Source organism: Erinaceus europaeus, chromosome 18, assembly GCF_950295315.1.
Source record: "Erinaceus europaeus chromosome 18, mEriEur2.1, whole genome shotgun sequence".
Lineage (NCBI taxonomy): Eukaryota > Metazoa > Chordata > Mammalia > Eulipotyphla > Erinaceidae > Erinaceus > Erinaceus europaeus.
Window position 1 is genome coordinate 33,627,878 of NC_080179.1, and position 26,556 is coordinate 33,654,433.

Consider the following 26,556-nt stretch of genomic DNA (forward strand, 5'->3'; position numbering starts at 1 on the left):
AATTGTAAATTCTGCCTATATAGCTTTGTTTATATTCTATCAAGCAAAACAAATATTTTTATTTAAAAATCTGGTGGGGGATGAGTTTCCAAAGTATGCCACAGCCATGAGGGCCTTCAGTCTTTGGAACAGTTGTACTCCAGCTCTTTAACTATACATAGTCAAAGTAAGTCCAAGTGCACCACAGTAATGCCAGTAAGAGCATCCATGAGAACTGTGTGATATTGGTTCTGGGCAACATGACACCAGAAATTCTCCTGTTGATTTCACATTCCTCAGTAGATGTTTAAACAGGTTTAAGAGAAATTATAAGCATTTCATTACAATAATCAACATGGCTGATGCATTTTTTTTTTTACTATTTCTTCCTTTTTCTTTTCTTTCTTTCTTTTTTTTTTTTTTTTTATAAAAAGGAAGCATTGGCAAAACCATAGGATAATTTTTTTAAAATCTTGAGTAAGTGTTTTTCTCTTGACTATATTTTATTCCTTCCTCAATTAAGTGATGGGAAGTACACTTCAGTTTCTGCAGCAGAAATATCCAAGGTAGGTAAAGAGGTTTCATATGCAGAGAAGAAAAAGTCATGTTTATCAGCCACCCATGATTTACTAGGCCTTCTCCTGTTCTACCAGAAGGCACATCCCATGGAACATTTATACACTATAGGCACACACACACCAAACCCCAGCATAATTAAAAAAAAAAATTCTTGATTTGGGGATTAATGGTTTACAGTCAAAAGTAAAATACAATAGTTTGTTACATGCATACCATTTCTTTTTTTTAATTTATTATCTTTATTTATTGGATAAAGACAGCCAGAAATCAAGAGGAAGGGGGAGATAGGGAGACAGACACTTGCCACCACTTGTGAAGCTTTCCCCCTGCAGGTGGGGACTGGGGACTTGAACCCAGGTCCTTCCAGCCCCCATGCATAACATTTCCATGTAACAATGCAGCCCCCACCAAGTCCTCCTCTGCCATCATCTGTCAGGACCTGAGCTCCCCACCCCCGACACCCCAGTTCCTTTACTTTGGTGCAATACACCAGACCCAGTCCAAGTTCTGCTTTGTGTCTATTGTTCAACTTTTTAATTTTTTTTTTTTTGTAACTGGATTCATTTCATTGAAGATGCCTTTAAAATTTAGATGGAAAAGAGTTCCGCCAGTATTTTCCTTTGCATACTTTTAATCTCAAAGAGCATTAAGTTCAATTGTACTGTTTCACAAATAGGAAACTGCAGTATTAGATTAGACAAGAGAAATGGGGGCCAGATTTAGATCAGCAGTCCAAAGTCTCCCTAACTGGCCTTCTCAAGCTCTAACATACTCATTACATGTTTAAGAACTTTACCTTGGGAGAAAATTTTCCCCAATATGCTTTAAAATGAGTTGAATCTAGAAGGGGTTAGCACAAAATTCTCTTAAAGTTTAGGCTTTTTTTTTTTTTCCAGACACCCAGTTGCAGATGTTAATATGATTTCACCTGAACTCCCTGAGCAGATGACCTCACCAATATGTCCTGGAACCTTACCTCTCCAAAGCCCTGCCCCACTAGGGAAAGACAGAAACTGGCAGAAGGTATGGATCAACTTGCCATGTCCAGTGGAGAAGCAATTATAGAAGCCAGACCTTCTACCTACTGAGGGATAAATCTTAGGATAAGCTGACCAGAGGGCTTTGAGCACCAATTCCATCAGGACCTAGAGTAAGAAAAGGGGGAAAGCAGGGGGAGGGGGACGACGACTCAGAAGTAGGAGGTATGACTTAGAAAGGAAGAGAGGCAGAACCACAGAAAAAATTGGCAAATATATATAAGTATAGATACATAGTTAAAGAAATAATAGTCAATCTGTGATCTTGGGGTCCTTCTAATGCAGTTTCCAATAGATGAAATGGGAACACAGAACTCTGGTGGTAGGAAGGTGTAGAATTATAACCCTGTTATCTTATAATTTTGTAAATTAATATTAAGTCACTAATAAAAAAGTTAATACAAAAAAACCTTTAGGTCAGGAACAATAAAACAGACCCCTTTATGGACCCTCATAGGAACTTGCCCTCAACTTGGATCAACAAGTAGTAGAGAATGTTCCATCCTCTAAAGGGAGGCTGGACAATATACTCTATGCTATACCTGAGGAAGATGGGTCGATATTGGGGCATCTTAGAATGTTCCTACTCATGACCACAAAATGTGAGCTCAGATCTACAGGGATGCAGAGGTCACGTAGGCTCCTAAGATGAATATGGGCCCAGATCACATCAATTCGATGGGTTTACAGTCAAGGATATCTATACATCTTTCCCATATTTGGGAGCTACTCTCTTCCCTAATCCAGCTTTCTGGTCCTTTATCCAGCTATGACATCATCTCCCCAGAAGATGTCTAGGATCTACCTGCTTATCAGATTTCAGGCTCAGAGGGGAAGAAAAAAAAAACTGATATAGCCACAGGCCCTTTGGAATTTAACTAAAATATGCCTATTACCTAATTACAAAACAGAGAAACCCCCCCCACACACACACACACACAACTCTTCATCTGAACTACTCCAGCCTTTAGGTTCATGATTAGTCAACAATTTGTTTGGCTTTGTATGTTAACTCTCTTTTCAGCCACCAGGTTCCAGATGCTACCATGATGTCAACCAGACTTCCCTGGACAGAAAATCCCATCAATGTGTCCTGGAGCTCCACTTCCCCAGAACCACGCCCCACTAGGGAAAGAGAGAGACAGGCTGGGAGTAGGGATCGACCTGCCAATGCCCATGTTCAGCGGGGAAGCAATTACAGAAGCCAAACCTTCCACCTTTTGCATCCCACAATGACCTTGGGTCCATACTCCAAGAGGGCTAAAGAGTAGGAAAGCTATCAAGGGAGGGGATGGGATACAGAGTTTTGGTGGTGTGAATTGTGTGGAGTTGTACCCCTATTATCCTATGGATTTTGTCAGTGTTTCCTTTTTATAAATAAAAAATAAAATAAAATAAAATAAAATAAAATACAAAAAAGAAAATGTTTAGGGGGCCAGGCAGTAGCATAGCAGGTTAAGCGTACGTGCTGTAAAGTGCAAGGACCGGTGTTAAGGATTCTGGTTGGAACCCCTGGCTCCCCACCCATTGTTTCCAACACCATTTGTTGAAGGACTCTGATTTCCCCATTGAATAGTCTGGGCCCCTTTGTCAAAGATTAGATGTCCATAGGTGTGGGGGCTCATTTCTGGGCTCTCAATTCTATTCCACTGGTCAGTGTGTCTATTCATGTTCCAGTACCAAGCAGTTTTGATGACAATGGCCCTATAATATAGTCAGTGGCATTCCTCTATGCAAACACTAAGAAGAAATTGAAATCCAGAAATCAATTCCTTTTACTATAGCAACAAAAACAATAAAATATCTAAGAGTAAATCTAACCAAGGAAGTGAAAGACTTGTATACTGAAAATTATGAGTCACTACTCAAAGAAATTGAAAAAGTCACAAAGAAGTGGAAAGATATTCCACGTTCATGGGTTGGAAGAATTAACATCATCAAAATGAATATATTACCCAGAGCCATCTACAAATTTAATGCTATCCCCATCAAGATCCCAAGCACATTTTTTAGGAAAATAGAAAAAATGCTACAAATGTTTATCTGGAACCAGAAAAGACCTAGAATTGCCAAAACAATCTTGAGAAAAAAGAATCTTAATATTTTTTATGCTGTCTAGAGTAGGCAAGTTCATGGCTATTATGTCCGGAAGAATGTTTGCTTCCCCTCCCTCTCTTTCTTCCTCTGGCAAGCCAATAGTGTGTATACTACTTCTTTTGAAGTTATCCCACATGTCTCTGTTGTTGTTTTCAGTATCTCTTAATCTCTTACTTCTTAATTTTCTCTAACTTGTCCTCAATCTTAATTCTGTTTTCTGCCTCAATTATTCTATTCTCTCTCCCTTCTGTTGTTTTCTGGAGCTCAGCTATTTTGTTGTCATTCCAATGCTGTATTAGCTCTTTCAGCTAGCTGTGCTCTTTGCTCAGCTATTTCAGCTTTCAGCTTTCTAATTACCTCAAGATAGTATTTTCTTTCAAAGTGTCATTTGGTGTTTTCCCATTTCTGATGAACTTACTTTAAAACTTTTTCCTCACTCCTGTGCCTAATACAATTAGTGTTTGGATGGTGTCCTCATTCTTATGTGCTTCTACCTTTGGGGGGTCCTGGGCATTTGTCTTGGTTCATTTATCCAATGTCTCTTCTTGGTTTCACCATTATATATGGTACTATTACTATTAAATCCACTAATCACACCTGCCTGGATTGATTTGTGTCTAATTAAGGTACTTAAAGAACTCACAGTTATGAAAATACAACAGTTGTTTCAATCTTGTCTCAGTCCTTGATGTGAAGTATGGTGGCTCTTAAACCTTCTCTTTGTTCTTTATCTTTCATGAAGGCTATGGGAGCCTTAGGGCGTTTTAATTATAAGTAGTTTTTTATCTTAATTGCTCACTCCTAACCTAGAGATAAAAATGGGTGGGGGAGAGATATCTATCAGGCATGAGAATCTCTTTGTGTAACCATTATGCAATCTACCCCTACCCCATATTTATCAATGTGGATAGTTAAGTTATTTAGCTATTAAAAATCTTACTTTGTATACCAAGTATCTTGCTAAAGAAGTACATTACCTCATTTATTCATTCATACTACTTAGCTTTTAGTAGATACTGGCATTATGCACTTATAACAAATGAGAAGAATTAAGACTTAAAGAGCCTAAGACACCTAATGACAGAACTGGATTTAAACTCAGGCAGTCTCACCCCACAAGTCAGAACTCTCCACCACAGCATCACATTTCCCTGCCTCTCCACACTATGGATCTCCTAGCCAAGGATGTATACTAAGCCAGGAGTGCTGCTTTTTGGCCCTTAAGAAAAATTCTGACTGTTATCCACAGATAATTTAGTAAGTCATGCTTCTCCAAATCATAGTCATCAGGAACATTCTGCCATTGTGGACATGCTGACATTTTGGGGGTAGAAAAATAAGTGGAGGGGAAAAGACTTTTAGAATAATACCATAACCTGTACACCACCCCCTTCAGTAACTACTCAAATCCAAACTCTGGCAGTCCTGTCAACAAAGCTGTCTGCCAACAAGCCTCTTTACAAGAGATAGAGAAAACAGAGTGAGGTGCCATCATCTATCTTATTTCAATTCCTTATAAGGAAAACAGAATCTATCAACATTTTGGAAGGAAAAAAAATGCCTCGATGTTTCTAGGAAGAACTTCCTAGGAAGAAGTTTCTCCCCCACATTAAATAATGCAATACAACCAATTATGCCCATTAATGAAAGCAAGAGATTAAATCAATGTATACATGTGTCTCTTTAATAATATATCCTTTTCAAACCTGTATGGGGGCAGGGATCAGGAGAATGAAATAATTTCAGATTTTCTGCACCTGTCATTTTATTTGATAAATTCCTGTTCCATCATTACCACCACCAAAAAAAATTAATTTTCAGTTTTTAAAACAACAGCCTCAATGACATGTCAGACTAAATATCTTAGCAACAATGTCAATATTGTCTCACTATGGCTAATCATATTAACATTCCACTATAATTATGATTTCTCAAATGTAAAATGGAATGTTCATTACTGCATTCATTCTCTGAGAGTCACTTGGGAAAAACAGTCTTCTGACAATTTCTTTGAATGCACCACATTAATTTTATCACAGATTTAGAGCTTCTGGGGTAAGCGCCTTTTTTCCAGGTCTAGCAATGCTCTGCCCTTCCCCCTCCTAGAAAACAAGGCCTCCCAGAATGTTTATAGCTACAGAGAACTCCAGCACTCTGTGAAGGTCAGGATTATCTATCATCAAGGGTCTCTTTAACATGCACCAGAGGAAATGGCCAGGGTAGTGTCTGCTTTACAGACCAGATGATCAAAGCAGCAAAAACATACAAGACAATGCCATTTACTAAGAGTGACCTGAGAGAAAAATTACTATAAATTACAATAAAAACAAACATTTAGAAAATGCTTACTATAGTGCTGACACTTTAATTCAGTGAAACTTCAGGACAAATGATAACTTAGAAGGTGAATACTATCATCATGCTGTTTACTAATACAAAAAAATGCAAACACTGTGGGTAAACAACTTGACCCAGGAATTTCATGTAAATGAATTGGCTGCTAATAATATTCAGAACATAGGATTTGGAGACATAAGAAACAAACTGGATTCAAATTCTGGCTCTGCCACTTATTTACTATGAAATCCTAAACTAGATCTCTAATCTCAATGAAGGTATTATATTATTTGACTGCAGTAAACAGTCAAAGCACAACTTTTATTAATGCTGTTAGACTGTAAATCAGAAGAATCTCTTCCTGGTGTAATATGGTTGACAGTTTTTTTAATTGTCACCAGATTTATCCCTGAGGCTCAGTGCTTATAGGAAAAAATCCACTGCTCCAAGCAGCCATTTTTGCTTTATTTTGTTTTATTTTATTATTTGATAGGACAGAGAGAAATAGAGGTGGAGAGGAAGGTAGTGAGGGAGAGAAACCTACAGCATTACTTTAACACTTATGAAGCTAGCCCTTCAAGAGTAAGAGGGTTCAACTCAGGTTCATGTGCATGATCAAGCTTGACTGCCTGGCCTTTGCTTCACTGCTTTAGAATCTTAAGAAATCTCAGGGGTAGGGCGCTAGCACAGAGGGCTAAGTGCACATGGCGGGAAGCTCAAGGACCAGCATAAGGATCCTGGTTAAAGCCCCTGGCTCCCCACCTGCGGGGGGAGGGGGGGTTGCCTCACAAGCAGTGAAGCAGGTCTGCAGTTGTTTATCCTTCTCTCCCAGTCTTCCCCTCCTCTCCTGATTTCTCTCTGTCCTATCTAACAACGACATCAGTAACAACAACAATAATAAAACAAGGACAAAACGGGAAAATAAATATTTTTTTAGAAAAGAAAGAAATCTCTTGCCCCCTCCATTAAACATTTGAGTATCAAAAATTCCTGTTATAAATTTAAATATTTGAGGGGATCAGGCGGTGGCACACCTGGTTAAGCACTCACATTACAGTGCAAAAGACTCAGGTTTAAGCCCCTGGTTCCCACCTGCAGGGGGAAAGCTTCATGAGTAGTGAAGAAGAGCTGCAGGTGGCTCTCTGTCTCTCTCCCTCTCTATTCCCCCCCTTTCAAGTTCTAATAATAAATAAAATATCAAAATTAGTAAATAAATTTAAATATTTGTATCAGCATATTTTATCTCCTTCAATGTGCATTGTTCAAACCAAGGAAAATGTGATAAAAACAAAAATTTCTGGGGCTGGGTGGTGGCATACCTGATTGACTGTACTTGTTAACATGCTCAAAGACCTGGGTTGGTTCGACCCTCTGCTCCTCATCTACAGGGGGGATGCTTTAGGAGTATTGAAGCAGGTCTTCTGGTGTCTATCTTTCTCTCTCCCTCTCTCTCTTTCCCTTCCCTTCTCAATTTGTCATATAAAATGAAATGAAATTAAAAAAAGAGGGGAAAGTAAAAAGAAGAAGACTGCTAGGAGCAGTTGATTCTTGCCAGCACCAAGCTCCAGCAATAACCCTGCTGGCAACAAAATTAAATAAATAAATAAATAAATTTTTAATTCTCTACATCTCTCACATCATATTTGAAGTTTTAAAAATTTCATGTAAAGTGGCCTTCATAATTAGTATTGGACAGAAATTAATATCTTCATTTTTTTTCTTTTTAAAAAATATTTAGTTTAGTATTAATGATAAGAGAGGATAAGAGCATTACTCTAAGATGTGATGCTGGGGATCAAACCCAAGACCTTGAGAACCCAGATACTTGGAAGTCCAACACTTCATTTACTGCACAACTTCCCAGGTTGCAATAACCTCATTTTCTGGCAAAACTGAGGATCAGGAAAATGAAGCAATTTGTTCAAAAAGAACTAATTAGTGTACTCAAATTGGAGCTCTTAAGTTTCTCAAAGCCACATCATCAGAGTGTCTCTACATTTTTAACTTGTAGCTTCCACCCAACAGAAGGGCTTTGAAATACTGTCTGAGGAGTTCAGTGCCATGGTAACAATTAAGTGGACAGAGAGGGAAAAACTCCAGGATCTCTAATATTCAGAGTCAGAAGGCTAAAGACACAGCTCTAAGAGACTTAATCAGATTAGCACTCCTACATAAAGCAAAGGAAAAGAATTGGCCTTTCTGAAATAATGACTTGTAACCTCTCAATTTTTAACACTGAATTTATAGAACCAAAACAAAATCCTTTGCTTAATCCTATCAAAAATAAAGGATGACTTAGATAAATCTTTTTATACTACAAAATTAAATGTGATACACATTCCAGCATTTTTTTTTTTTAGCTACTGATCACAACTAAAAAAAAATTAGCTACTGGTTGACCCCCAGCTCCCCACCTCAGGGGAGCACTTCACAGGCAGTGAAGCAGGTCTGCAGCTGTCTATATTTCTCTCCCCCTCTCTGTCTTCCCCTCCTCTCTCCATTTCTCTCTGTCCTATCCAACAACGATGACATCAGTAATAACTACAACAATAAAACAACAAGGACAACAAAAGGGAATAAATAAATAAATATTTTTTTTTTAATTTAGCTACTGATCACAACTAAATAAACATTAATAACAGGCAGGAGAAAAAAATTTTAATTACTACTTTTAAAAATATTTATATGGGGAGTCGGGCTGTAGTGCAGTGGGTTAAGCGCAGGTGGCGCAAAGCACAAGGACTGGCATAAGGATCCCGGTTCGAACCCCGGCTCCCCACCTGCAGGGGAGTCACTTCACAGGTGGTGAAGCAGATCTGTAGGTGTCTATCTTTCTCTCCTCCTCTCTGTCTTCCCCTCCTCTCTCCATTTCTCTCTGTCCTATCCAACAATGACAACAATAATAATAACTACAACAATAAAACAACAAGGGCAACAAAAGGGAATAAATAAATAAAATAAATATTAAAAAATGTTTCAAAAAAAAATTTATATGATGTAATCTGTATGCCAGGCATGAATTTAAACATTTATAAATATTAACTAACACAATCCTCCTAAGTGACCTTTAGGCACAGGAAGGTGAAACAATTTGCTCAAATTCATATAGCTGGTGCATCAGACTACAAAATCTGATACTATGGTTTCCAAATGACCAATAAACATAAGAATGGGCTTATACTCATTCTAAAGAACTGCCTAAATAAACCAAGATGAAATCTGTCTTAACATGATGACACAGAACAGCTTCAAGTCAGTAAAATAGTTCACTTGGATAATGCATTTTCTTTTTCATAGAAAGGATCCAGGTTTGAGCTCGGCCTCCACAGCCTCTAAGGAAGTTTTGGTGCTGTGATCTATCTTTCTCTCTCTCTTTTAACTTTTTTAAAAATAAAAAAAATATTTTCTTTATTTATTGGATAGAGACAGGTAGAAATTGAGAGTGACGGGGGAAGCAGAGAGAAAGAGAAAAAAGAGGGACACATGCAGTCATGTTTCACCACTCACAAAGCATTCCCCCTGCAAGTGGGGACCAGAAGCTCAAACCTGGGTTCTTGCATATTGTAACAGGTATGCTTGCCCTTTGCCCTATCTTTCTATCTGAAAAAAAAAGTGCTTGTAGTAAGTAGTAAAATCCCAATGAGGAAATTAATAATAATTTCTTTAAAAATTACGTTGTTAAGTATATGAATACATATCATCAATACCGAAGGTAGAATGGTAAACTTAATGTCACATTTTTGAAGGAGAGTTGTTAAAAAACTAATATTTATAAATGCACAATTTTTGTTATAACTACCCTAACAAAAGAGCAGGACATTGCCTGTATTATTAATTGTAATGACAAGAAAAGATATATCAATAGAGAAATAATTACAGAATATTCATACTGTTGCATAGCTTTTTAAAAACATATTTTAGGTGTGTGTTAATATGAGAATATATCTAAAATGCAAATAACTAACACATGAACAAACGAAGTACATTGTAAACCCCATGCGAGTATTCTTAAGTCTCTGCACATACATATGTGTGTATGCACAGATAATATCAAGAAAGATCAAATAAACTATTAACATTAACTGCCTTTGAGGAGTAGAAAGGGAAGCAGAAAATTAATGGGGATTTTAAGACTATTTTGTAGCTTCTCAAAATTCCTGTGCATTATATTTAATTGTTACCCTTATAATATTTGAAGAGCTCCACAAAAATATAGGATGAATTTATAACAGGCTCAATGACACCAGACAGAAATTGGCTCGAGATTTAGAAAAAGAAACAGGTATTACTCACAAGTGAGTAATGACTGAGTCTAGATAAATATCCCAAAATAGCAGATAATAGTTTACTTTTATATTTATAATTTTCACTTTAGAGATATTTATTTTGATTTATTCTTATTTTCCAGAAGTGGAAATAAAGATAAATGCTACAGACTGAAATGCTTCTCCCCCAGTGAAAATTGTATGTTGAAGCCCTAGCCCCCATACTGTATTTTAAAAGAAGTCTTTGTAAGGTTTAAACAAGGTCACTAGGAGAGAGCTTTCATGACAAAATTGGTAACTCTCCCCTACCCTTTTTTCTTCCTCTCCCTTTCCTTCTCCTTTCTCTCTCCCTCTTCCCCACCTCCCTCTCTCTATCATGTGAGAACATAGGGAGAAAGGAACTGTTTATATGCCAGAAAGACTCCTAAGTAGAAACCAGCCATGCAGGCACCCTGTTCTCAGAGTTCCAACCTCCAGCACTGTGAGAAAATTAATTTCTCTGTGCAAATCACTAAGTCTAGTGAATTTTGTTCCAACAGCTCAAGCTTATATAACAAGTATATGTAACATCAACAACTAAAATGTTTTTAACATATACTATTTGGAGGAAAGGTTTAAAATATCTAGAAAATAAGCTAGGGTAGACGGGGTGGGAGACAAGAACTCACAAGATATTAGCATATGAATATTTCATTTGTGAAACATATATAAAAGTACAATCATCAAGAAGCCAGCCATTTGCAGGTGAATCAACATAATTAACATGGAACTTGCACCCAGGCTGTTATATTCTGCTACCAGTCAGTTCTATGACATGTGACCCCATCCAGAATAGCCACTTGTGTGCATGTCTAATATTTCATTCCTGAGTGCACATGGAGATAGGAAATAATGGAATGAGACTTCTAGTATTTTTCTTTTGCATGAGATCAGTTCTGTTTTCTCTTTAAAAGGAAATAAATGATGCTTAAAATGGTTTTGTATGTTATTTAAAACACTACTACTACAAAGTTTTCTCAAGAAAACAAAGTTGTACTGATTATCTAGCAGAAGCTAGATGATGAGCTAGATACTTAAAAAAAAAAAAAAGACTTGGGGGGGTATCACAGTGGTTAAGCACAAATAACACAAAAACACAAGGACAGGCTAAGGATCAGGCATCCAGCTCCAGGCTCCCCACCTGCAGAGAGGTCACTTCACAGGCAGTGAAACAGCTCTTTCTCTCCTCTCTGTCTTCCCCTCTTCTCTCAGTTTTTTCTCTGTCCTATCCAACAACACAACAGCAACAAGGGCAAGGAAAATGGGGAAAAAATGGCCTCTAGAAGCAGTGGATTCATAGTGCAGGCACCAAGCCCCTACAATAACCCTGGGGGAAAAAGAAAACCACAAAAAACAAAACCCCCCAAAATTTGTAAATTAACACAGATAATATCCATATAAAGTAACTCTACAAGGTTAAGGAATTAAAAAAAATTTCCCTATCAGGAACAACAAAATAGACCCCTTTATAGGCCCCCCATAGGACCTTGCCCTCAACTTGGATCAACAACAGTAGAGAATGTTCCATCCTCCGAAGGGAGGACAGACAACATACTCTATGCTACACATGAGGAAGATGGGTCGATATTGGGGCAGCTTGAAATGTTCCTACTCATGACCACAAAATGTGAGCTCAGATCTACAGGGATACAGCAGTCACATAGGCTCCTAAGCTGAATATGGGCCCCAGATCACATCAAATTGATGGGGTTTACTGTAAACAATATTTATATCCCTTTCCCATACTAGGGAGCTACTCTCTTCCCTGATCCAGCTTTCTCGTCCTTTACCAGCCATGACACCTTTACCAGCCATGACACCATTTCCCCAGACAATAACTTGTATCCACCTGCATATCAGATTTCAGGCTCAGGGGAAAAACAAAACAAAACAAACTAGTATAACCACAGGCCCTTTGGAATATAACTAAAATATGCCTACTAGCTATCTACAAGATGGAGGACCTCCCAACTCTTCATCTGCACTATTCCAGTCCATGATTAGTCAATAATTTGTTTGGCTTTGTATGTTAACTCTCTTTTCAGCCACCATGTTCCAGATGCTAGCATGATGCTAACCAGACTTCCTTGGTCAGTCAACCCCACCAATGTGTGAGCTCTGCTTCCCCAGAGCCCCACCCTACTAGGGAAAGAGAGGCAGGCTGGGAGTATGGATTGACCTGTCAATGCCCATGTTCAGCAGAGAAGCAATTACAGAAGCCAGACCTTCCATCTTCTGCATCCCACAATGACCTTGGGTCCATACTCCCAGAAGGTTAAAGAACAGGAAAGCTATCAGGGGAGGGGATGGGATATGGAATTCTGGTAGTGGGAATTGTGTGGAGTTGTACCCCTCTTACCCTATGGTTTTGTCAATGTTTCTTTTTTATAAATAAAAAAAAAATTCTAAATTCAAGTTAATTGGAAGGTGGACAATCTGGACTTTTAATTTTTTTTTTTTCTAATTCTACATCTGTGTTTATCCTAGACTTTGTGATATGTATTAGGGACAATAAGTGTGAGGGAACAACATTTCTGCTTCTACTAAAAACTAGCCTGATTCCAGTCTATATCTAAATCATAACCTAATATTGTCTTTAAATGCCCCACTTAAAAAATACAAAGAAAGAAAGAAAGAATATTACATTAAATTATTTTGGCTTGTTCTCTTGCTTGGGAAACATTTCTATAGTCAAGTTATCAAAAAGATACCAACTATGCACAGCTCAGCAAGACAGTCACCTCCACTAAATTCCTAAGTAGTAGACTACAACCACAGAAAAAAGGCAACGCACCACCAAATAATGAAAAACAGCTTCGTATTTTCTGTATAAAACAAAGTATCATTTGTATTGAGGCATTTTTAGAAGGTACCACTGAAAACCAGACTGCAGCCTGGAATGGCTTAGAATACCACAGTTAATCACATCAATGGCTTTTAAACTTTAGCAGCTAACAGCTTCCTTTTACTACAAATTCAAAGTGAAGCAAAACTAACAGATTCAGTACACATTCAAATTTAGAGTACCCAGTGCCTTAACTAACACCATTACAAGTGTATTTAGCCAACCAGCTGGGTTTTAATGATGAAAAGGTAAAGGTCAATTTTTTTTTAAGTAATAAATTGCTTTAAAGTAAGTCTATTTAGAAAAAGTACTTAAATGATAAGAAAGGGCTAACAAACAATTATTTGGACATATTAAGCAGACTTCTCTTAATCTATATTTCCATTTAGGCAATCTCACAATTAAAAGCTCACCAAACTTTATTCCTCTATCTCAACATGGAGCTACTTCAACACTACTGTGAAACTAGAAGCTAGTTAGGGAAAATGGGATAGACACAGAAGGATTGGGGCCAGGCCTCTCTGAGGACAAAAGGCATATCCTTATCCAACCAGTACAATGTGATTATCTTCAGGGTTAAAAGAAAAAGAGATTACTGTGTGCTTGGTGGCTTCCTGCAACTTTCCCAGGCTTTCTTTTTTCCACTGCCATCGTGAGTCACATGAATGCTCCCGGGAAAGGTCTGTCCCAGTTGGCACTGCCCTAGTGCCACAGGCTGAAGCTGACTTCTGACGACATGAAGGTGCAGATCTACAAACCGGTAAAGAAGGGTCTCTCACCCTCCCAAATCATAGGCTTAGTGACAGGCAATAAGATCTTGAGAATTCTGAAGTCCAAGGGACTTGCTCCCGACCTTCCTAAGGATGTCTACCATTTAATTAAGAAAGCTGTTGCCGTTAGAAGCATCTGGGGAGGAAAAAAAAGGATAAGGATGCCAAATTCCGTCTGACTCTGAGAGCCGTATTCACTGGTTGGCTCGCTATTACAAGACCAAACGAGTCCTCCCCCCCCCCCCAATTGGAAATATGAATCATCCACATTCTCCACCTTGGTTGCTTAAATGTGTGTGTACCCAAACAATAAAGGTCTTTAACTAGAAAAAAAAGAAAAAGATAAGGGGATTCGGCCGGTAGCACAGCGGGTTAAGCGCATGTGGTTAAGCACAATACACAAGGACTGGCATATGGATCTGGCTAGAGCCCCTGGCTCCCCACCTGCAGGGAGTCACTTCACAGGTGGTAAAGCAGGTCTGCAGGTGTCTTTCTCTCCCCCGTTTTGTCTTCCCTTCCTCTCTCCATTTCTCTCTGTCCTAACAACAACGACATCAAATAACAACAACAATAACTACAACAACAATAAAAAAACAAGAGCAACAAAAGGGAAAATGAAATAGTTATAAAAAAAAGAATGAAAACACAATCATAAATGGTAGATAAAATGGGTTGCAGGAGAATTAATCCAGGGCCTCATGAGTGCATGACAGCACTGAGCAGCCTTCTGGGCCCAAAATTTTATCATTATAGATGGAAAGAGACAAAAAGAAAGAGAAATAGTGATAGGAAGGAAGTGAGGGAGGAAGGAATATTACAACACTGCTCCATCATTCATAGAGTCCCCCCAGTGCTCCAAGGTAGTGCCCGGGTTTAAATGCAAGGACTGATTAACAGTTAAGGTATAGCACTCTACAAGGTGAGTTATCTCACAGCCCTGTTTAATTTGTAGTGATTAGTAGGTCTCTGTTTCTATTAAAACTAAAAAAAATAAATATATAAAATCATATATTTTTGTTTTTTAAATTTGTTTATAAAATAAAAAAATATCAGGAGTCGGGCAGTAGCTCAGTGGGTTAAGCGAACGTGACGCAAAGCCCAAGGACCAGCGTAAGGATCCCAGTTGGAGCCGTGCTCCCCACCTGTAGGACAGTCGCTTCACAGGCAGTGAAGCAGGTCTACAGGTGTGTCTATCTTTCTCGCCCCCTCTGTCTTCCCCTCCTCTCTCCATTTCTCTCTGTCCTATCCAACAACGATGACATCAACAACAATAATAACTACAACAACAATAAAAACAACAAGGGCAACCAAAAGGAAATAAATATTAAAAAATCTTTTAAAAATTTTTTAAAAAATCGATAAGACCATAGGATAAGAGGGGTACAATTCCACACAATCCCCACTACCAGAGTTCCGTATCCCATCCCATTCCTTGAAAGCTTTCCTATTCTTTATCCAGAGCCCTGTCCCACTAGAGAAAGATAGAAACAGGCTGGGAGTATGGATCGGCCTGACAAAAGCCCATGTTCAGTGGAGAAGCAATTATAGAAGCCAGACTTTCCACCTTCTGCACCCCATACTGATCCTGAGTCCATGCTCCCAGAAAAATAAAAAAATAAAACATTTTTAAAGAATATTTTCTAGGGTATGGGCACTGGCATACCAGGTTAAGCACACATGACATGAAATAATAAGGATCCAGGTTCAAGCCCCTGGCTCCCCACCTTTAAGGGGGGATCAGTTCACAGGTAGTGAGGCAGGTCTGCAGGTGTCAATTTCCCCCCTCTCCATCTCCCCCTTCTCTCTTGATTTCTCTCCTATCCAACAACAATGGCAGCAATAATAACAACAACAATAACAATAGCAACAACAACAAAATGGAAAAGGTTAGCTGCCAGGAACAGTGGATTTGTGGTGCAGAACCCAAGCCCCAACAATAACCATGGAGGAACAACAACAACAACAACAAAAAACATTTGCCCACATCTATATACATGGACACTGAATTTTTGACAAGGGGGCCTAAAACTATTAAATGGAGTAAGGAGAGTCTGTCTCTTCAACAAATGTTGTTGGGAAAACTGGGTTAAAACTCACAGAAGAATTAAACTGAACCACCACATTTCACCACACACAAAAGTAAACTCCAAATGGATCAAGAACTTGAATGCTAGACTAGAAACTATCAAATATTAGACGGAAAAATAGAACTCTCTTCTAGCTAAGTTTTATAGGCATCTACAATAACACAAGTCAAATTGCAAGGAAGACAAAACAAAAATAAACCAATGGGACTACATCAAATTAAAAAGCTTCTGTACAGCACAAGAACCCACCACCCCTTACAAAGAGACCCCTTACAGAACTTTCCATGCCATACATTAAACAATCACCAAATTCAGCAACAACAACAAAAAAAGATCCCACCCTTCAGTAGGGAGAGGATTTGAACAGAATATTCACTAAAGAGATCCAAAAGGCCAACAGACATATGAAAACATGCTCCAAGTCACTGACTGTTACAGAAATGCAAAGAAAGACAATAATGAGATACCACTTTACTCCTGTGAGAACGTCATACATCAGAAACGACAGCAACAACAAATGCTGGAGAAGTTGCTGGGGGTAAAGGAACCCCTCTGCACTGCTGGTGGGAATGTCAACTGGTTCAACCCCTATGAAGAGCAGTCTGAAGAACTCTCACAAGGCCTGAAATGGACCTTATGACCCAGCAGTTCCACTCCTGGGTATATATCCTAAAATATATCATTCAAAAAAGATCTGTGTATACCTATGCTCATTGCAGCACAAATTGTAATAGCCAAAACCTGGAAGCAACTCAGGTATCTAGCAAGCAACGAGTGGCTGAGAAAGTTGTGGTATATATACAAAATGGAATACTACTCAGCTACTAAGAATGATGAATTCACTTTCTTTGCCTCATCTTGGACAAAGCTTGAAGGAATCATGTAAGTAAGATAAGCCAGAAAGAGAAGGATGAATATAGATAATCTCATTCATGGACAAAAGTTGAGAAAAAAAAAAAAAAAACCAGAATGGGGGGGCAGTGGTGGCAGACCTGGTTGAGCACACATGTTACAATGCGCAAGGACCCAGGTTCAAGCCCCTGGTCCCCACATGCAGGAGGAAAGCTTTGTGAGTGGTGAAACAGTACTGCAGGTGTCTCTCTGTCTCTCTCCCTTTCTATCACCCTCTTGATTTCTGGCTGTCTCTATCCAATAAATAAATAAATTAAATAAAATTAAAAAAGAAAAACAGAATGGGGACATACATAGTAGAACTTGGAGGACTGGATTTGATGTATTATACCAAAGTAAAGAACTTGGTGCGTAGGGGGTTTTCAGGTGCTGGCACATAATGGTAAAGGAGGACCTAGACTGGAGGTGAGAGAATCTTACAGAAAACTGAGAAATTTTACAAATGTACCAACAACTGTATCTACTATAAACCAATAATCTCCCCAATAAAAAGTAAATTAAATAAAATATTAAAATAATACTTTTAAAAGCATAAATAAACAAAATGATTAATTTTTGCATTCAGGAATACAGCAATTCTTTATTCAGTAAAAGGTTTTTACTTTTTTTTTTTTTTTAACTAGAGCATTACATAGCTCCAGCTTATGTGGTAAAGGGAATTGACTTTGGTGTTCAAAGCCTCAGGCATGAAAGTCTTTTACATAACTATTATTTATCTCCCCACCCAGATTATTATTTTTTTCAATCAAACACTAATATGTTTATTTTGGGGTTGAATATGCTTAAGTTTCTGCTATTATATATATATTTTTTCCTGTTGTTGCCCTTATTGTTTATCGTCGTTGTTATTATTGTTGTTATTGCTGTCGGTGTTGTTGTATAGGACAGAGAGAAATGGAGAGAGGAGGGGAAGACAGAGACAGGGAGAGAAAGAAACACCTGCAGACCTGCTTCCCCACCTGTGAAACGAACCCCTGCAGGTGGGGAGATGGAGCTTGAACCAGGATCCTGATGCTGGTCTGTGTGCTTTCTGCCATGTGCACTTAACCTGCTGTGTCACCCTGCCAGCTCCCTCAATATATATTTTTTTCTTACTCATTTTCTACACAATACTGCCACAGAAGAAAAAAAATACTGTGTTGCTCATATAAACACTCAACACTTAATAGGTCTAGATCTAATATCAGAATACTCCAAGTGCAGTAATTGTTTCATTTTTAAAATCAGTAATTTTATTTATTTATTTTTTGCCTCTATGGTTATTGCTGGGGCTTGGTGACAGTGCTATGAATTCACTGCTCCTGGTGGTCATTCTTTCCTTTTTAAAAAAATTTCTATTTTATTTAATAGTACAGAAAGAAACTGAGAGGGGAGGGGAGATAGAGAGGGAGAGAAAGAAAGATAGACACCTGCAGACTTACTTCACCACTCATGAAGCATTGCCACTGCAGTTGGGAGGTAGAGGATTGAACCCAGGTCTTTGCGTGGGTCCTTGTGCTTAGTAGTATGTGCACTTAACAGGATGTGCCACTGTCTGGTCCCTAAAAGCAGTACTCAGTACTCTAAACCCTAGCCTGTATCTAGTATTTATAACTTTGTTAGATGATGTGCCATTTGAAATGGAATTAGGTAGTTCCATTTGTTACGAAAGATCTCACCAAATTAGAGGAGCTAGGAAATTAGTATCTCAGGTTTGGTGTCTCTGGTGACAATCCACAGTAAAAAGTTAGTAGCAGCATAGCATGGCATAGTAGCACTGGTAGCACTGATTGAGGTCAACAGAGGCTGTATGACATTAAAGAATCAGAGAGAAGAAATATCAAGAAATATGGGCACAGTCCAAGAGGTTTCAGGACTAAGAGAAATGAGAATTTTAAAGAGAATAAGAAGGGTTCTTATTCATATGCTTTCTTCAAGATTGGGATCTACTCTCTGCCCTAACCCAACTTTCCAGCCCTAATGACACCATCTTCTTAGATAATATTTTTGTCCAACTCCATATTAGTTATCAAACTCAAGCAAAACTTACAAAAGTCATAGGCCCATAGGAACATACCTAAACTAGACCTCCTCGCTTCTTTTCACCCTAAGGCCCTATTTCTCATCTGCTCTATTCCTACTTTTTGGTTCCTATTCGTTAATCATTTTGTCCTGCTTTCTATCTTACTGCCTTTCACCCACCAAGTTACAGATACTGTCATGATTCCATCCTTACTTCCCTGGGGCAGATGACCTCACCGATGTATCCCCAAAACCTCACCTCTCCAGAGATCTACCCCACTAGGCAAAGAAAGAAACAAGCTGGGAGTATAGATCTGCCTGCGAATGTCCATTTCCAGCAGAAAAGCAATTACAGAAACCAGAGCTCCCACCTTCTGTACCCCTCTTTTGTTCTCCAGGGTTATTGGTGAGGCTCAGTGCCTGCACTATGAATCTATTGCTCCTGGAGGCCATTTATTCCCATTTTTGTTGCCCTTGTTGTTGTCAATGTTATTGAAGGCTTTGCTACTGGATAAGACAGAGAGAAATCAAGAGAGGAGGGGGAGATAGAAAGGGGGAGAGAAAGAGGCACCACCTGGGGCCGGGTGGTGGTGCACCTGGTTGAGCGCACATGTTATAATGTTCAAGGACCCAGGTTCAAGCCCCTGGTACCCACCTGTAGAGGGAAAGCTTTGCGGGGCTGCAGGTATCTTTCTGTCTGTCTCCCTATCACCCACTTCCCTCTAGATTTCTGGCTGTCTCTATCCAATAAAAAATTAAAAATTTTAAAAAAGAAAAAAGAAAGATACCTGCAGACCTACTTCACTGTTGGCTGTGACGCAGAGGAAAGATAGAAGGAGGAGATCCGGAGCAGAGAGGGAACACAATTATTCATGCGGGCACCTCAGAGTTGGGTGAGAGCGCAGTGGTTCGGGCCACATGGAGCTAGCTAAAATGGCCTCCTCGCGCAGCAACCTTGCCTGCATCTAATCACCAAAGTGAAAAACGGGCAAGAGAGAGGAGGAAGAAGAAGGGCTTTATAGGGCAAAAACCGGGAGTGATGAGCCGGGACAGGATTGGTTGGGAAGGGCACTTCGAGAATATCTTATTAACTCTTGTGGGAACTGGCACTAGCCTGAGGGGACAACATGGCGGAACAGGTGCTCCGAGAATGTCCCAACTCTCGAGAAAACTGGCACTAGCCTGAGGGGACATCTGTACATCACTTCACCGCTTGCAACTCCACTGCTGGTGGGGATCTGGGGGCTCAAACCAGGATCCTTAGCCAGTCCTTGCACTTTGCACCATGTGCGCTTAACCCACTGCACTATCACCAGGCCCCTCCAAAAAATAATTTTGGTCCATACTCCTACTGGGAGAGTAATGATAGGAAGAAGATGACCAGAGGGCTCTGAACTCCAACTACATCAGAGAGAGGAAAGGAAAATGGGAGGGGCATTCAGAAGTAGTAATAAGTGTGGCTTGAAAAGGAAGAGAAGATAGGACCATGGAAAAAAATGGGCAAATGTATATAAATATATACAGATAGTTGTAGAAATAATAGTTAACCTATATCTGCAATCTTGTGAGAACTGTTGTAGCTCATAATTGAAGGAATGGGGATGCAAAATTCTGGTGGTGGGAATGGTGTGGAATTATACCCCTGTTGTCTTATTTTGTAAACCAGTATTAAATCTAATAAAATTAAAAGGAAAAAATGGCTACCAGGAACAGTGGATTTCTAGTGCCAGTACCAAGCCCCAGTGATAACCCCAAAGGCAAAACAAAACAAACAAATAAAAAATCCTAAACCTCAAGATATTATAAATATGATACTTCATTTGCTTATTTTAAATCAGTCCTAACAGAAGAGCAAGGATAAGGTGGGGTGGGGGGGGGATAATGCCTTGTCTGGTCCTCCCCACATCATAAAGTTTAATACTGATTTTCACTCCCTAGGCCTAACTCAAGGTCAAGAAAACCACAGTACTTATTTGCAATAGTGGAACAGTGAAGGCAAAGTAAATGTTCTCCTACTCCCCCATCAAAAAAGCATTTTAAAGTTACTTTTATTGCATTCTCTGAAAGTTATTCTATAGCTTCCACAAAACACTTTTTGCTGAGCTCTAATTGTGGTCTAGATTTAAAAAACGATCACCAAAAAGGGAAGAAAAAAAAAGAAGGAAAAAGGTTGTGTTATTTTTTAGGATTGATTCAGTAGCTTTCTATAATTTAATATCTCAGTATACATAGTATTTCAAATAGCCCCATACACATACAACTTGAACTTCAATATAGGCAAAATTCATCTAATAATTTAAAGTTGATACATATGACATTTTCTTTTAGGGATAAGAATTGAGGTATGACAACTGTTTTTTTAACAACTACTTTTTTAAAAGACTTGCTTTGTTTTGAAGAATATTAAATTAAACTAAGTGCTTATATTTTCTAAATTCTCAAAAAGGTACAACATGAAAGTACAATTCAAGGCTGTCTATAAAAACAATCAACAAAGGATATAAAAACCTAAACTCAATCATTACAGATATTAATATTTCCTACATTTCTATGATCTTAAGTTCAAGTACATAAAATGAATTTTCTTTTGTCTTTGCAACAAAGATTAGTTTAATTGGAAACAGTAGAACAAATATTTTCCATACTTCAGGAGATATTACCCAAATTTCAGAGCAGTCTCATAGATTAACCAGCTTTAATTTACAGAGAAACAGCTATGATTTACTTTCATGAGAGTTGGCACAGAACTCAATATACAAATGGTCAAATTCCAAGTATTTTCCTCAATCATTTTGTGACATAACTTCATCAATATTTAAAATTCCATCTGCTTTGTTCTCCAACTAATGTAACCGGGTTCTAGTTAAGAGGGAAAAAAAATCATACCACCTTGTATGGTTTACAAGAAATGATCCCAATGCTTTTCAAGTTGGTTTGCATTATCAAATACTCACAGCATGGGAATTATTATGGAAAAAAAAAAAAGACTCAGGAAAGCAGTAGCTACTCTTAAAGATTAATGCAGAAAATAAACTCAAAATCACATTCTTAGGGTGGGGATAGATACACAATGGTTATGCAAAGAGACCCTCATGCCTGAGGCTCCAAAGCAGCTAGGTTCAATCCCCTGCAACACCATAAGGCAGAGCTGAGTAATGCTCTGGGAATAAAAAATTTAAAAATTAAAAAAGAAAATCACATCCTTATAGACACATTGTTTCAGGTATAAACTATGTTCACTATTTGGCCCGTCTAAAAGACGGGTACTAAAAAAAATCAATCTACTGTTATTTTCACGAGTCTAGCACTAGTCAAAGATGGGTAGTCTACTAATAAAGACTGTTACTAAGTAGAGAGTTTTGACTTGGGAGTCCAGGCTTCTGAGAATAACCCATTGATTGACAATTCCAACCTGACAGACATCTTTGAAGTAAACTTCATGCTGAAAATTACAGTGGCATCTAAAGAAGTATGTACAATTCCTAAAATGAGTGTCAGATGAACTAAAAATGGGGGGAATATTTTAGACTACTTTCAGAAAACTAAAAAACTGTTTAAGTCTGGGACTGGGTGGTGGTGCACCTGGTTGAGCACACATGTTACAATGTGTAAGGAACCAGGTTCAAGCCCCTGGTCCCCAACTGCAGGGGGAAAGTTTTGTGAGTGGTAAAGCAGGGCTGTAGGTATCTCTGTCTCTCTCCCTATCTCTCCCATTCCCTCTTGATTTCTGGCTGTCTCTAACCAACAAATAAAGATAATAAAAAATAAAAATAAAAGAATGTGTTGGTCTTATATGAGCAGAGGGTAAATGCTCCATCCACCCTACCTTAGAAATTATATAAACTGAAAATTCCCCATAATAACAATTTTAATTAATTAATTACTCAAAGCTAGGGGTTAATTTTCTAAGATTAAGTGCAAAGAAAGAGAAAGAGAGAGAGAGAAAGGAAGGAAAATAAAAGAAGGAAGGAATAGAAAGAAGGAAAAAAGAAAGGGAGGGAGGGAAGGAAGGAAAAGAAAAGGAAGGAAAGAAGGAAGGGAGGAAGGCAAGGAAAGAGGGAGGGAGGGAAGGAAGGAAGGAAAAAAAAAGGAAGGAAGGAAGGAAGGAAGGAAGGAAGGAGAGAGAATGGAAAAGGGTTTCTTTGTATGTGCGTATCCTTTTTTTATTTTTTATTTTTGCCAGAGTACTGTTCGGCTCTGGCTTCTGCTGGTGTGGGGAATTGAACCTGGGACCTTGGAATCTCATGCAGGAAAGTCTCTTTGCATAATCATTAGTCTATATCCCCTACTCCTTAACCAAAATTTTCTCTTTGTTTTAATATTTATTTATTTATTTATTTATTTATTTTCCTTTTTGTTACCCTTGTTGTTTTTACTGTTGTAGTTATTATTATTGTTGTTGATGTCATCGTTGTTGGATAGGACAGAGAGAGATGGAGAGAGGAGGGGAAGACAGAGAGGGGGAGAGAAAGCTAACCCTGCAGATGGGGAGCCGGGGGCTCAAACCTGGATCCTTGCGGATCCTTGTGCCAGTCCTTGCACCACGTGCGCTTAACCCGCTGCACTACCACCGGATTCCCCCCAAATTTTTTCTAATCCACTTAGTCTCCTACATATGCATAGAAATAACAGGTTTAACGGTTAACTAAATTCAGAGACAGTTTTGTATTAGCATACTTATTTATGCTTTAATAGAAACTATCAATAATCCTGAAAATTGATATATAGTTACTCAGAAAAGCACAACTATATTCCCCAATGACTTTGGGTTAAAATGAGTTTACAGAGTGAAATAGCTATTTCAGTGAAATCAATCTTAACTAGTATATTTTATTGTATAATACAGGCAAACAAGACATTAACTTTTTTTTAAAAACAAATTCTTTTTTTTAATTTTTTTTCTCATTTATTTATTTATTTATTTTCCCTTTCGTTGCCCTTGTTGTTTATCGTTGTTGTTGTTATTGCTGTCATCATTGTTGGATAGGACAGAGAGAAATGGAGAGAGGAGGGGAAGACTGAGAGGGGGAAAGAAAGATAGACACCTGCGGACCTGCTTCACCGCCTGTGAAGCGACTCCCCTGCAGGTGGGGAGCCGGGGGCCTGAACCAGGATCCTTATGCCAATTGTTGTGCTTTGCGCCACCTGCGCTTAACCTGCTGAGCTACACCCAACTCCCAGACATTAACTTTTTAAACAGAGAAATAGGGTGTAATACTTAGTGGTAACCAAAATGAACTCAGGGGAACTGATCACATGGAATGCAATGTAGAGTTACAGTGAGTACAAATATATCAGAACTCTGCAGAGTGAAATGAAATCTAAGCCAAATTACGTAGCTTTCACCATAATGAAAATGAATAGTCTGGCACTAAGATCACACATTGTTAGCAAAATTTGATACTCAAAAAATGAAGACCAGTCAGCAGTTGGTCAAACATATAAACTGCAGTCATTTGTGGGGGAAGGGAAAAGGCTTTCTAGAAACCAAATTCCTGGACACAACTGCTATGCCTTAATGTTTGTAACCAAGACTACCTCAATCCAAATAATCTATTTAAATTATGAACTTTAAAAACCTTAAAAAGTCTGGGAGAGGACTGGGTTCATAACCCAAATTCAATTATCAAAGTCACTTCTCACAGGAAAGCTCAGAAATAAATTTACTTTATAGTCTCCAGCATGCCTTTTGTTCTAACTCAGATCACATCTCTACCCCATTCCTAAATGAAGTCTCCCTCCTCTGGAGTGAGTGGCTGTGGTCAGAGAAATGGCTAAACTGGGAGAGACAGGGAGTGAGACTAGGAGTGAGTGAGATCTTGCTGTCCACACTCACCATTGCTCAACTCATTCCTGCATACATACCCATTTCCTTCTTGCTTCCTTTTCCTCCTTCTCGTGTCTTCTTTAGCACAGCCTTTAACATTTTTGATACTCTTGCTCCTAAAAGAAAAAAAGGAGGGTACATAGGAATATGACATGTACACTGACATAAGAGGTAACTTTTGTTCAAATAAACACTTAAGATAATAGAAGGCTTAGGACAATATAATGTTACCTTGAGGTTTCTTCTTTTTGGCAACCAAGGTTATCACTAGGGCTCACTACCATTTATCAGAGCTCAAGTTTTTCCTTTACTTCTTTTTTGATAGAAGCTGAAATAGAGAAAAGGAGAGACATCTGAAGCACTACTCCACCACTTGTGAGACTTCCCTACTACAGGTAGGGACTATGGGCTTGAACTTGGGTCCCTATGTATAACATTGTTACTCTATCAAGTACAACATCACCCAGCCGCAGGTACATTGAGTTTTTACATTACCTGCCACAGAATAAGCTAAAATGAGAAACTAAATGCTAAAGACATGAACGTTTTAAAATAACTTTCAATAAGGTGATCAGAAATTCATTGCTCTGCTAAAAAGTTTTTAAAAAACAAACTCCACAACAATTCATTGTTGATCAGCAAACATCTAAGCTTATATGCTAAATCTAGATCCATTACTAACTCATATGACATATGACATCATCTCACCAAATCTCAGCTCACCAAAATATTAAAACAGAGAATTAAAAAGATAATGGCTAAGAAGGAAAGTGGCTAAAGGATTTTTTTTTTTTTGCTACTGACTATATAACAAGAAGACATTTTATTAGATTTTTAAAATAAAGGTGAAACTGCAATATGGGGACACATTATTTTTTTTTAAAAATATTTATTTATTTATTTCCTTTTGTTGCCCTTGTTGTTTTATTGTTGTAGTTATTATTGATGTCGTTGTTGTGGGATAGGACAGAGAGAAATGGAGAGAGGAGGGGAAGACAGAGAGGGGGAGAGAAAGACAGATACCTGCAGGCCTGCTCCACCACCTGTGAAGTAATCTGATAAAATAGCACAGTCTACAATAAGTTTTTATGACATATATAGGTAAAAAAATTTTTTTTTGAGTTGGTGGTGTGCCTAAAATAGTCCTGGAGCATAACAGCTCAATCCTTTAAATAATGAGCTGTATTTTTAAGTAGAGCCATACTGAATGTGTACAACAACACAATGGTCCAGGCCTAAGATGAAATATAAAACCACCCCTACAACAACAGACAGACAAAAGAATCATTATTTCATCAGTTAGCACTCTCCTTTGGTTCTCTCTCCCTTTCACTAACTCAGATGAGATGGCTGGACAATTCCAAACAGTAAAAAACCTGAGTGGGTTTTGAACCACCATACCCAGTCAAGTATACTAAGAGAGGAAAACAAATGACAAGCTGATTGCTGCCAAAGTAGAGAGGCAAGAAGGAAGATAAGAGGTCAAAGGATGAAAAATTACTTAAAAAAAAAAAAAAAAAGGAGCCCAATCCTGTCTAGCTTTAGTCTGAATGCTTAAAGTAGAGGTATTTTAATATTCCACACAAATTCTCAGCCCCAGAAAGTATGGCTGAGGTTTGTGGGTACCTCTAAGAGGGGTGAGGAGCAACTACTCACAGGATCATGCACTACCACTCATAGTGTGACCTTTATTATTTGGATTGTATTTATTTTTCCAAGTCTTTCCTGCTAAAGGAACAGAGACCCTAGAAGGCAGCAGGCCTGCTCAGGAATCACACAGC

General features: G+C 38.4%; 1 protein-coding gene and 1 pseudogene across 14 annotated transcripts in view; one reads left to right on the forward strand and one right to left on the reverse strand.

Annotated features, from left to right (window-relative positions):
• Window positions 1–26,556, reverse strand: part of TANC1 (tetratricopeptide repeat, ankyrin repeat and coiled-coil containing 1) — a 344,685-nt gene that overhangs the window by 182,566 nt on the left and 135,563 nt on the right. For 12 of the 14 annotated variants that reach the window (XM_060177859.1, XM_060177862.1, XM_060177866.1 and 9 more), the window contains one exon: window positions 24,814–24,891. The exons of the other annotated variants lie outside the window; for them this stretch is intronic. In XM_060177859.1, coding sequence (XP_060033842.1) covers window positions 24,814–24,874 — 61 coding nt within the window. In that variant the 5' untranslated portion in view covers window positions 24,875–24,891. The remainder of the gene's footprint in view (window positions 1–24,813; window positions 24,892–26,556) is intronic. 14 annotated transcript variants of the gene reach the window in all.
• On the forward strand, window positions 13,759–14,238 carry LOC107523346 (small ribosomal subunit protein uS15-like; annotated as a pseudogene).